This window comes from Hyperolius riggenbachi, chromosome 11 (genome assembly GCF_040937935.1).
Source record: "Hyperolius riggenbachi isolate aHypRig1 chromosome 11, aHypRig1.pri, whole genome shotgun sequence".
NCBI classification, from domain to species: Eukaryota; Metazoa; Chordata; class Amphibia; order Anura; family Hyperoliidae; genus Hyperolius; species Hyperolius riggenbachi.
Window position 1 is genome coordinate 92,074,656 of NC_090656.1, and position 14,184 is coordinate 92,088,839.

At 39.3% G+C, this 14,184-nt stretch overlaps 1 protein-coding gene across 1 annotated transcript in view; it reads right to left on the minus strand.

The window, feature by feature from the left end:
- The window catches only part of ELP4 (elongator acetyltransferase complex subunit 4), a 477,499-nt gene that overhangs the window by 202,161 nt on the left and 261,154 nt on the right, over positions 1-14,184 (minus strand). The window contains exon 9 of the mRNA XM_068261125.1: positions 3,554-3,660. Within this exon, the coding sequence (XP_068117226.1) occupies positions 3,554-3,660 (107 nt within the window). The remainder of the gene's footprint in view (positions 1-3,553; positions 3,661-14,184) is intronic.

A 14,184-nucleotide genomic window follows, 5' to 3' on the forward strand; every position in this document is an offset into this window, starting at 1 on the left:
GCAGGTGACCACCACCACACCTGATGCAAACAGACTCACCCCTACAATCTTGCAGTTAAAATAAATCTCACATAGAGTTGTAGGAGGGGCTCTACCCCATATGCTGGGTTCCAGCTGGCACTGCAGGTGATCCAATAGATGGTTGGCTCGTTCACTACCTCTTTCTGTGCGGCAAACTACCAGAGACTGCTGTACTCCACCCACTCCTCGCTCCCTTGTGTACCAAGCTCTCACTTCCGCATCCAGAACCTGCCCAACATGCTCCGCCACAAACAACCCATTGGGGGCTTCTGAGAGCCCGTCTTACAACTCTATGCAAGATTTAAACTGCAAGATTGTAAGGGCACAACTGTTTTATAGTAAATACATTTTGTATGGTTTTACACTATTGGAGGCTATTTGATTAGAGGTTTATTACCACATGAATGTTTGATTAAGTATCGTATGAAGAAGACACTGCATTAGAAGATTACTGCTGGGCCAGTGAGGTGAAGGACCGCCTAGTGTCCCGAGTTACATGCTGACCTACATGTTGGTCCTTTAACCTGGTGGGTCTGTTTGCGTCGAGTGTGGCGGTAATCACCTACATATCTGACTGAAGAATTTACAATTGATATTTGAAGAACTGTGATCATTTATTGGACTTATTGAGGGTCTGCTTTGTTGTGCGGCTCTGCCTTCTAACATATTAACCTTGTAGAAGTGAAAAGCAGAATTTGATTACTTTTCATTGTGTCTTCTAGCACAGTTCAAATGAAATGTCAGGTTGCGTTGAGATACCTTATAATGCAGCCAGCAAATGTTTAATTGAGAATGATTCTCTTGTACAGAAATTAATCTTAGTATTCCAGTGAACCTCTATATAAAAGCAAATCTCAGTGAATCTCTATGGAGTATCTCATTTAAGAGAATTCCTTTTGAACTGCAAGACCTTTCAGGAAAATAAAAGTGTATTGCTTACAGACTGAACTGATTATTACATAGTTATGCAAGATGGCTGCTTCAAGTATCTGCTGATGTGGCCGCTGGAGGAATGATGATTTTGGCCATGATGGCATTACTTTGGGTGAAAGGCAAGTAGGATAACTATAAAGTCAGGAAGGAGTTGGGAGACATTTTCCACTTTACATTTGAATCCATTTTATGTCTTTGGAACTATTTTCTCTTTACATATAGAGAGACAGGACTTCTTCTGGCCAGCTCCCATTTGGCAAATAACTATTTCCCACCTTAGAAGTAAACCTATCTTTAAAAGAAAATTGTAATCTTTAAAATATATACATATAAAATGTACATTGCTCCAAGAATAAAATGCACTATATATTACTTTTTTCCTATGCTGCTTTTGCTTACAGTAGGTAGTAGAAATCTGACAGATCTGACAGACTGTCGATTAGTCCATCTCGTTATGGGGGATTCTAAGCATTACATTTATTCTTTACAAAAGCACTCCCTGAAAAGGATCTATACAAAGACGCTAACCAGCCTGCCTACTCAATTACATACTATTTTGGCCATTGGAATGAGCAATTGACATTCAGTAAGTGCTTTTGTAAATAAAAAAAACAACCCTGAGGCTCCTCCATGAGGAGATGCACAAGTCCAAAACCTGTCAGATCTATCAGATTTTCACATCCTACTCTTAAGTGACAGCAACACAACATCTTACTCTGGGAGACATTTTACTTTTTAAATGTATGTATTTTAAACTTTAAACATGTTCATGATAGTTGTCCTTTAAATTAACAATATATTTATTTCAGTCTGCAGCCAGTGATTAATTTCCGGATATTGCAGAAGATTCAGATATCCACTGCTCCCATCGCCCCACCACGGCGGATCCCCTCCTTGAATCCCTCCACTGGCTTCCTATCCAGTCCAGAATCAGATTCAAGATACTGTGTCTGACCTACAAATCTGTCCACAAAACCTGTCCAACCTACATTTCCGATCTTACTCAGAGGTACACACCTAGCCGCTCACTCCGCTCTTCCAATGAACTTCGTCTAACCGCCCCCCGCATCACCCAGTCCCATGCACGCCTCCAGGACTTCTCAAGAGCTGCTCCACAACACTATGGAACTCCCTACCTCCACCCATTAGGGCAGCGCCCTCCTTCAACATCTTCAAGAAGGCCCTCAAAACTCACCTTTTCACTCTGGCCTACTACCCCTCACAAGTGCTCTAAACCCACATCTGCAACTATGGTTCCCTACCTTTCGTGTCCATACCTCTCCCTCGAGATTGTAAGCCTTTGGGGAGGGTCCTCCTCCTTTTGTGTCCTACCTGATCATGCACCTCCATTACTGTGAACCCATGCTATGCATCTGATTAAACCTAACTTGCCTAATCTCCATGCTCCCATCCAGTGACTGACTAAGCATTACCTGGTACTCATACTGTGTGGCATGATCTGGTCTTTCTTGTATTCATGTATTGTTATATTGCTGTTTGTCACCCCTAAATATTGTCTGTAACCTAAATTAATGTTCAGCGCTGTGTAATATGTTGGCGCTTTATAAATACAATAAATAAATACATACATACAATCAATAAATAATACTTACTTGCATCCAGCGCAACAGTGCACTGGAAAATGGAACAACCAGAATCAATTTAAACACAGTTTGAGCAGTTCATCCAAATATGTACCTAGTAACCACTTTCTGTGACGGTGCTCAATAAGCATAGATATCTTAATATTTTTTTCCCATACGAGTTTAGATTTCCTTTAATAGGTTACCAAGATCCCTAAAAACTTACCTCTTCAAAACTGCCTAACACCCAATCATAGCCTAAAGATAAAAGCAAACCTGATGCGAAAAAAACTTTACGATATATCGAATCATATGTGTAGTATGGATAACGAATAGAACATTAGTAGCAAAGAAGAGAGTCTCATTTTTATTTTTTAGTTATATAGCTTATTTTTATAATATTGCACCATTCTGTCATATTTGCAATTTAGAAACCCCACTTTGTCTTTTAAACTATAAAACAAAGGAGAAATAATGACCTTTTGAACTTTCCAGCAGTAAAACCTTATCTCAAGCTGTCTCTCGCTGTTTCTTGCCTGTTTAAGTGCTTCAGAAAACAGGACTGTATTCGAACCGAGGGTGTTGAATAGCTCAGAGAAGTTCTTTTGCATAAATAACTGAAGTTTTTTTTTAACTCTTCCTGTTCCTGTACTGGACAAAAACATAAGACAATTTTCTATGCCACGAATGTTCTATTTTTTAGCTGTGCTACACATACAATTCATTATCTCATAAGTTTATTTACGCTTTATCTTTGTTTTGACATCTAATAGCTCAGGTACCTCTCTTTCCCACTGTATTCAGTCTTCATCCCCATTCTAAGTGTGTAACTGATTATAAAAGGTTGTTTTTTTCTTTTTCTCTTGCATCACGATTTTCTGATTATTTCTCTGACATTTGTAATCTACACTTACTAATATATTGCACAGTGCTCTGTACCATCTTGGAGCTTCACAAATAAAGTATAATAATAGTAAAACACATCTCTTCCCAACCCAATCCATTTAACGCCTTACCTCGACAGAGAAGAGCTTTCTTTTTAACTTAAACGCCAAGTCTTTGGTGTCTGTTTCATCGCAAATCAAACTATTAAGTCTTGGAATCTTGTGGACATGCAGCAATCCTGGGGTGGGGGTACAAAAAAGAGACAGACAAGAGGGGGGTAGTGAAAGAAGGGACAACGTTAGCAAGGAAAAAAATAAACGCTGTCTCACAGATGAATAAATTAAAGTCTTAAAAAGCAACGCTGGTATATTTGAACACATTCACTGCCTTTCTCTATTTAGGCTGGAGCTTGCTTGTGCGACCACTCAAGCAAGCCGGGTGATTATGCTCAAGTAATGAAGCAGAATAAGATCGAGCAGTCCTAGCAAACGGAAAAGCTAATTGCACTTTGGTACAGATGTAAAGAGGGATCTTAATACTTGTCAAAGCCACGCCAGATTTGTGTGCGATTTTCCTCTTGTATTTACAGTAAGCAAATCCGGCTATCGCCTTGCAAGCTGCCTACGGCTGTGCGGAGTGAGCTTTATTTTATTAACTGCACCAATAAGCAGCCAACACAACACGGTTTACGGGTTACGGATAACCAGTGAAGTTTCGGTGAAGGCTATTTAAACGTACACCTTGCTGCTGAGCTTATTCTGGTGCAAGGAAGTGGTATTTTTAGAAACGTAAACAGTTGGAAGCAGAAGATCTAGACCTTTTTTTTCTGTCCGATTTATTCCTCTTTTTTTTCCTCCTTTTTAAACAGGAGAGAAGTGTGTGTCAGTGTTCCGTTTTTGTAGACGGGGTTTCAAATGCCATAGGTAGACTGCCAGCCTGGCATCCTGTCAGCGGAAATTTATGCTGATCCTTTCTGACAAGGACGCTGGATGGCTTTTTGTGTTGCCGAAAATAATTTCTTAAACAACCCAGGGGTAATTTTCCACGGCTGCTAACTATGGAACGGCCGCTCTGTTTGGATGGAGGGGATGACTGATATACAACGTATAGGGGAAGGAAAGCATAGAAAATGTTCAAAATAATAAAGAACAAATAACTTCCCACTGACAAATCAGACATAAAAACTACAATAAAGCTCTGTTAAGCTTTTTATTTTTTTAAAGAGTCAGTTCTAAAAAATATATATTTTTTAAATGTTTTAACTGGCAGCCCCTAGTAGCTGCCTGTTTTCCAAGATGTCTGTGCCCTCGCCAGATAAAGAATGATGTTTTCAGTTTAGTAAAAACAGTCCATCTATCTGATATGTTAAAAGCATACCTATGGTTTATGTCACAGCATTAACCCCTCACGGCAACAGTATATTTTGCCTTCTAACTCTGTCCTAGTTATTTTATTTCTATGATAGATGTCCATCTGAAGTTGACAATAATTTTACCATTACGTTACAGAAACACTGGATTGCGCCCAAAGGCATGGAAGGCAAGGATAAAAAAAAAATATTGTATATATATATATATATATATATATATATATATATATATATATATATATATATTCCCTTAATCTATTTATCTTCTTTAAGTATGCTAAATTAAAATGCCACTATAATTGTGACATTTTTTGCGCTTATAAAAAAGATGTGACATATATTACCTACTTTCCAAAATGCAGCTGATACTATATAGGTAAATAATGAAAGCTGCTATAATAAACTTTTAAGCACCTTCTACAATAAATATTTACCTACTACTTAAGAGGAGCCCCTAAATAGTGTACCACAAGTCAAGGAAGTAAGACCTATTTTAACCTGGAGAATCGCCAACAATCTTATTCGGAAGGTACTATAGTTGTTTGTGGAAATGCATTAGGGCTGTTTTCCCTGAAATGAAATGAACATAAAGAGATCCAGCAACCCTTGACTGGATTTATTGAAATCAGTCCCCTATCAGGTGGCATACGTTTTTAACTTGCACCCGGGTCAAATTCTACGATTGTAATGGTTGCTGAAAAAGTGCCGACTAAGCATTTGTAGAATTGCAATCATGCACACGTCTGCAGGAAAAAAAAAAACAAAAAAAAAAAAAAACTGAGAAGTAAACAGGTTTGCTTTTTCTCTTTTAATTTCTTACTGTTCCTGTACGCATGCAGCTGCAATCGCTAAAACACTGTAAGCTTCATTTATTAAGACTTATCTAGAGATCCCCAGTCTTCTCCAGTTAGGAAACCATAATTGATCCTGCAAACCCGGACTGGATTAATTAACAGTTTCCTGCTATTCAGTGGTTAGTCAGTCAGGGTTGCTGAGGGTTTTGTGAATTAGTAGTCCTGTGATTGCAGATGCATGCAGCAACCATGCAATTTTTTCTTTTTTTGCTTTTCCTAAAATAAATCCAGGTCATCCTACATTCACAAATATATATCACACATAATATATACATATATATGCAAATGTAGTGCATGCTGCGGTATATATGTATATATACATACTGTATAATACATATTAATGTAGGTACTTAACACTACTGGTGTTTTTTATGTCCGGAAAAGGGCTGCAAACATTTTTAAGCTACAAAGAAGCAGGCTTTTTTTTTTTTAAAAAGTGCCTACCAGAGATGTCTTAGTAAATCGGATTCTATGTCGCTACCATTTCAGTAACCGTCAGTTTTCTTTTTAAATAACCAATATAAGTGTGCAAGGTTTTGTCATCTAATAATAGAAAATTAAAAAATAAATAAAAAACAGGCAGCTATAGTCACAGGATCATTTGGCTCTCCAGTATTATGTAACCGGAGAAAACATTAATTTGACCTCTTTTTGACTATCCCGCATTCCAATCCTAAAATTGTATTGGACACGATTTTCCTGTGCCTTGCAAATTGCAGGAGCCCGTGATTATCAATGTAATTGCGGTGGCGGAGTCCCACTGTGGTAATTCGAGCCAATGTGATTTTTACCTAAATGCAAACGTAGTGCATGCTGCGGTATTCCTTTGTTTGCATTTAGGTTTAAGTCTATGGGAGCGCATAAAAATTGCATAGAAAGTACAATACTACACAATTTCCCCTACTGTGCATGAAACCTCTCCCTCTATCGTCAGAAAACTGCAATGTGAGTAAAGGCGATTGCATGACAAATCCTGCCACATTGCACGGAAATTCGTGTTTATTAGATAGTTGCAAATCGCATTCAGATCGCAGTGAACTTACAATCGTGGTCAAAATTTGTAGTGAAAAAGGGTTCCTAAACATAAACGCAAGTGCAGGAAAACACATTTACATTTAGGTAAAAATCACATCGCCTTGAATCGCTACAGTGGAAATGAGGCACTGTGATTGCATTGTAAACTACGGTGTCAGTTCAATTTGCCATGCGGGAGAAAATTGCGTCAAATCCAATTTTAGAATGGAAAGCAGATCATGGAAAAGGGCTCTAAATTAGGACACTTGTATTTCTTTTATAGTTTACTTTGTGGAATTACTGCAAACATTCTCTCCTCTCATAATAAACATAGAGGATGCAGAGAGCAAAAATAAGTATACGGTTTGCTCTAGAAACTTAAAATGCTGTAATTAAGATTAAAAGTGATGACAATTTTATGTCAGGTATAAAAATGTTTATAAAGACTGTGCTGCCTGTATTGCTTTCAATTACTGTGCTTATAATGAACTATCCTTAAAATGAGACTCTGATCAATAATAAAAAATACTTCCCACACTTTAGCTCTGTTTTAAAATACAAACATGCCACTTCAATACTGTAGTTTACATTACTAGTCCATACTTTTGGACTTAGTATCTCCCAGGCAACTAACTATGCCTTTCAAAGGAGCACTGTATCAAATATTAACATAATCCTTTCTTAAGAAAGCCAATCAATTACCATTACAAATATATTATAAATAATATTAATTCCAGTACTTCCCCATTTTCTAAAAATCAAAATAATAAATAAATAAAAACCAGTTCAGTACATGCGGACTTCATGTAAATACATAAATATGTATAAGTTGTACTTATCTTTTTAAGCATTTATTTCTACATGAACAATTTGTGGACTCAGTATCTTTTAGCTTTAAGTAAAACTGTTAACCTTCCACTTCTAAAAGGAGAATTAAAGAACATTTCAAATGCAATCGCTTGCGTGAGCCTAAAAAAATGACCCACTTCTGGGGTAGCATCCGAAGCGCAGAAGAGGATCTGAGTCTCACCAAGGTTACCATGGGATTACAGTATTTGTAACCATAATAAAGGCAGTAATTTATGCAAACTGTGCGCGCCGCCCTGGACTGGAACCGTTTTTCATTCATGCCTTTCAGCATTCATGCTGGACACAAGTTAACCCCTAAAAATCTTTTTATCCCCCTCAATCAGGAATTTAACATTTGGAATTGAAGGCCACTGAGGGATATTTTCAGTGGTAAAACATACACTAGGTAATAAGGTAAACAGAAATCTAAATGCTAATCACATACAAAATAGATGCATTGCGTTTAAGAGGGGGATCCACTTGAATGTAAGACTTCCCAAGTTTCAACAAAGCAAGACTCATATAGCCGTTACCTCTAATTTTCAAGAAAATCAAAGTTTTTTCTGCAGTGCAGCTTCAGGTGAAAACAGGTACTTCAGCTAAACTGTTCAAACACTATTCAACCTAAATATTCCTATGTAAAACTGTAATTGCAAATAAATAAATAAATGATTCTAGCATACAAATCCCTCCTGATTTATGGAGGTAATTAAATTAAGCCTATCAAGGTGTCTAGCTGCTGACAGATTGACTTTCTGCCAGCTAATTGATGTCTGTCGGCTTTGATAGCCTCAATTTCTTTCCCTTCCTGTGTCAGTGGAAATTTGCATCCTACCAGAACTTTTATTCATGACTATTTGAGAGGTATTGCAATAACTTAACTAAGGGGAAATAGAGAGATTTGCTCTCTGTTGTCTAAAGTTTCCCAAACTTTCCCCTGTCACCAGTACTTACAACTAATGTAATCTCCGATGTGCCAAAAAGCGCCCGTGCATCACACGGCTCAGTTATAAGGTTATCTGTTTTATTGACCTGACGAAGCAACCTGAGACCCGTGAAACGCGTTGACCACAGTATAACCGTGTTTATAATAAAGACCCCCTTTTTTCCATCCGCGTGAATCGTCTTTGGAGGTAAGAAACCTCCTTGTTATTTACCATAGAGTAAGTCTCCTTTACATTAACCCCTTGGGTGCCTCTCCAACCATTTAGTTCAATGTGCCAAAAGAGACTGGTAAGTATTGGGGGTGTAGTTTGTAATAACCGCAGGTGGGACTTTCCCATGTAGGTGAATGGCTCCTGATGGCCAAGAATTAAGCTTCAAATCTCATTGTTATTTACAATAAACCTCCCACCCCAGTCTGTCACCCAGCTTCTTTCTGTATGAAGGGAAGGATAATACTTCTTGCTTCTAACTGACTGGATTGAGCACATCAGGTTTCAGAGGCCAGACCTCTCTGTCAAGGCATCTTAGGTATAAGTCCAATTTACTTTTTTCATGCACTTAAGTGGGCCAAAGTGATAATTGAATATATGTGTGTGTGCACATTGGTTCTTTGAAGTGTATGACTATCTGTGTATTTATCCCAATACTTCTATCAGAGATGTCAAGCTCAATAAATACAAATCTGAAATATTTCTGACATTTCTGCACCGACCAGCCTCAAGCTCAGGTTGCAGTCCATGGTGCTTTGTGTGCATTGTACCCCACCACCAATTAAAAACACGCGTCTGCAGCTCCCAAATTTTCTCTCCCCCCTCCCCAGCTCTTGCAGAGTACTGCAACAGTTGAGCTTTGTACTTCACCTTTTTCTGGCAGTAGGACAGGTACTCTTCACTTCCTCTTCAGTGTAGCCATGTTGGGAGCTGCAATGGGATCCATCCCTCCACCCGAACAAGGTAAAGTATCAAGCTCCACTGCCATGCTTCTCTGCACTCCAGGACTGGTCCCCCTTAGCCCTGCACCTCCCAAGCCACCCCCCCAGGATGACAGGGGTCACGAGGAGCTGTTATGCCCGTTTCTGAGAGATATAGGTTACTGAAGCAATGCAGAAGATAAGACTTCAGAGAAAAGATGACCTTGGCTCTAATATTTCTATTTCCCAAGTATCTATATTGGTCTTCTGATGTGATAACTAGCAACAATGCCACTGCCATGCTACTCTGCACTCAAGGACTGGTCCTCCTTAGCCCTGCACCTCCCAAGCCACCCTCCCCCTCCTCCAGGATGACAGGGGTCACGAGGAGCTGTTACGCCTGTTTCTGAGAGATATAGGTTACTGAAGCAATGCAGAAGATAAGACTTCAGAGAAAAGATGACCTTGGCTCTAATATTTCTATTTCCCAAGTATCTATATTGGTCTTCTGATGTGATAACTAGCAACAATGAATAATAGGAAAATACCAAAGCGTACTATACACTCACTTTAATGTCAGCAATAGGGATTGCCCTGCCTAGGAGAACTCACAGAGAAGCATGTGATCAGTTTGATCAGCTGATACATTTGTAAGGTTCTGATTTGCTGTGATGACTTCCTGGTTTAACACATGATCATGACCAGCACATCAGAGACTCTCAAATCTATTTGAAATAGGAATGATCCCATTCCTCTCCGTGAGTTCTCCTGGGCTAGGCTATCCCTAGTCAGCAACCCTTATTCAAAACTAATTATTGTTCTGATTAATTGCTTGTAAGGTTGCCTAATCTCAAGGACATTTTTATAAAAAAAACTATGAGGGGCTTTCCCTCACAGAAACAATTCCAAATATACTTTGTTTGCACGTTTGATGGTCTGTGACACTGTAGTGTCTATCTGGGAAGATCTGTGAACAGTCATCAGCACTGACATTGCTTGGTGTGGATATTACTCTCTACTGTAAACACATTGGTTGTAGGGGAGTTCAGATGCAGATATAACCCTTTATTGTCTTATTGCAAGTGCAAAACTTACAAGCAAAATCTCTGTAGAGATATAACCACTAGTAAAATATTGGTAAAAATATAGATATTCTACTAATAGTATGATATTTGTAAAATGTACCAATATTTTACTACCACTAAACCTAAACCTATCATCACATGAGTCCTCCCTCTACTGATGCCTAAGCCTAACAGACCCTCCCCCACCACCACTTGCCGCAAAACCATCCAATATTTAACACTAAACCTAACCCTATTCTCAGATGAGCCCTCCCACTACCAATGTCTAATTCTCCCCCCCCCCCCCCCACCTGTCACAAAACCTGGCAATGTTTAACACTAAACTTAACCATATTCTCACACAAGCCCTCTCTCTAACAATGCCTAAGTGTAACCGACCTCCAGTTCCTTCCAATGCTTACCCTGGCTCCGATGCTTACCCTGACTTGAGTGGATGCAAACGGGCACAGTAAGCTCATCGGCTAAGCGTATGCGATCCATCCATTTTTCATCCACTTGCACTGTGTGTTCCACCTGTCCGAAGTGATTGCCACTGACATGTCCCGCCGCCAGTCATCACCGCTCAGTCCCTCTGTACTCAGCCTGGAGGCCGGCAGAAGCATGGGGCTCTCCATAGGCTGCATTAGACCAATTCTCCCTAGCTACAGGGAGAATTTTCATTGGTCCACCATGAACAAATGAGAATTCTCCCTGTTGCTAAGGATTTCCATTGGACTTTTGCAGCCCAATGGAGATCCTCATGCTTCTGCCAGCCACCAGGCTGTGTACAGGGATCTCTAAGCAGCGGGACACGTAGCCGGGAGAAGATGTATTACCCCCGTAGGCTATACGGGGTAATGCATCCGTCTGCCCAGCATTATCGCAAACTGCACAGAAGTGCAGTCCGCTTACTGCAACAGATCCCACGGATCTGTGTCAACGGCAACAGTCATTCAAGATCCTTGTAGAGATGCACAGTTGTATATCAAAAACATACAATATCATGCAAAAGTCCATTTATTTCGGTAATTCAACTTAAAATGTCAAACTAATATATGAAATGAAATTAACTGAATAGCATCTGACACTTTGAGCCTAGATTATTAAACATTTTCACAATACTCTAATGGTCTGAGATTTTGATTTTGGGGTTCTTATAAGCTGTAAGCCATAATCATCAAAATTATAACAAATAAGGGCTTGAAATATATCTCTTTGCATGTAATGGGTCTATTTCATATATTAGTTTCACCTTTTAACCACTTACTGCATTTACTTCAGTATATCTACGCCCTGGGAAACTTCATCTGAAGTCCCAGGGACGTAGATATTTGTCTATTACCGCCGCGCACTCCCGCATGCGTTCTCGCAACCAATCATTAGAGGGGAGATGAATTAATAGGAACGCAGTTCCCATTCATTAATCGAAGTCCCCGTGTCAATGATCGTCAGCTTCAATGAGATGCCAGCAGTCGTTGTTACGGAAGTAACACGTCCACGCATTATTTCCTGTTCGCATACTAATAGTACGCACAGGAAAGTAATGAACGATGACATCTTGTGGCCAAATAGTAAAATTACACTTACACACATTCTTTTTAATAAAAGACAAACTTTTGCATTTAAAAAAAAGACAATTAAAAAAACATAAATTGTTACCATATTACTGTTATTTTTGAAAATATGGGCTAATTAGTGATGGACACAAAACTGAAAAAAATGCACCTTTATTCAAAAATAAAATATTGGCGCCATACATTGTACTAAGGAAATATTTTAAATGTTGCAATAAACGGGACAAATGGGCAAATAAAATGTGTGGGTTTTATTCACAATAGAATGTTTTATTTTAAAACTATAATGGCCGAAACCTGAGAAATAATAATTTTTTTACGTTCTTTCTTATTATTCTCATTAAAATGCATTTAGAATATAATAATTCTTAGCATAATATACGACCCAAAGAAAGCCTAATTGGTGGCAAAAAATAAGATATAGATCATTTTGTTGTGATTAGTAGTGATTAAGTTATTGGCGAAAGAAAGGGAGAAGCAGTGAAAGTGAAAATTGCTCTGGTCAAGAAGGAGAAAAACCCAACAGTGGTTAGGTTGAATTACTGAAATAAATAGGCTTTTGCACAATATTCAAATTTTTTAAGTTTCATCTGTAGAATGGTGTCAGCGTGGTCTTGCAGCAAGTTAGTAGGGCCAACTAGTTTCACCCTGTGTCCGGCGTCATCAGGGCTTAATCTGCTACTCAGCGTGAGTTTGCCCAGCATCCTTTCAACCCACATCCCAATGCATCAGGCCAATCCAACCCAGGCTCCGTCCCATCCGCCCCGATTGATTTAACAAATTTAGGTAAACAGAAGATGCCAGTGATGAGATCAAATGGAAGAAAGCATAGTTTTCTTTAGCTACTAATCGTATGTGTTGTTTTCCATCAAATGTCATTTTCTGCTTCAATGTAATATATACCACAAGAAACAGTTCCTATAACATAGTTTATAACCATCACATGGGTTAATGTGACGAGGTTGTGCTCTGTTTATTGGTGGAGAAATGATAGAAGAGGCAAAGGAGGAATGGAGTCCCTACAATCCACGATCTGTCCTGACTTCTCAGTCTTCCACCCCTCCTCCTCATTTCATTCAGCATGAGCTTTCATTTATTTACTTTCACACATCAACTGGACCGGCAATGCCAGATCTGCAGATTGGCATGGAGTCAAACTTCTGCGGCTTCCACAGGGCGCAGCATAAAGGCCTTGCTGGTAGCCATATTGTATTTTGTTTGAGGAATGAATGCACGGTAGACTGATGAGATAGCAAATAAAAGGCTGCTGGAGTGCTTCCACACATGTGTCAGAGGATCCCTCTACACAAAAGCAGCTTTTTTTAGAACATATAATTTTGGGAGATATTTCGAGTATGCAGAAAAGGGGCAACTTTTAAATAGTTTTTCAGTTTAAAAATGACAGCAGAAGTGTTCAAAGCCTACGGGTAGCAGCTATCATTATCATAAACACACGAAATGTAGTGCATGAACTTGCAAACACTCTAGAAGGTTCTTGGCCAAGGTGGGCAGTCAGGAAAATATCCCGACCAGCGGATCATCTCAGTCAAGCTGAAGTTGACGTTTTTATTCTTCTACTTACCACGCGTGCTCTATTGTGTGCCACACTGTTGGCCGTCATCCACTCCCCATAGCAACAGAATGTGCCGTTGGCCAATAGGCTAACGACACATCTCTACAGAACTCGGACTTTAAATTGTTGCCCAATGGATTGAGTACCAAACCCTGTGGGCGAAGTACAATTATGTGCATGTGTGCACCTTAAAGTGAACCTCCGGACTAAAAATCTACTCAGCAGAACTGAAAAGGCTTGGTGTTTCTTTAACAGTTTCACAGCATCAGAACTTTAGTTTTCTTACCAAAGCAATTTTAGCTGCATTTTTACTTAAGCTCCACCCATCAAAGAAAAAAAGCCCAGGCTTTTTTTCCCCTGATGCTCTGCAGAGCATGATGGGATTTCCTATGTTGTTGTTCACGTTGCCTAGCAACTGGGAGGGGTGATCAGGACACAGGATAGTTGGAACTGTGTCTCATGCTCCCTGTCACCTCCTTTCAACCAAAAAGATGGCTGCCATCATGAAATCAAACATTTGCCTGTTCTTTTAACCACTTCAGGACCACAGTCTTTTCGCCCCTTAAAGGGAAGGTCCAAGCAAAAAAAAAAAAATGAGTTTCACTTTCCT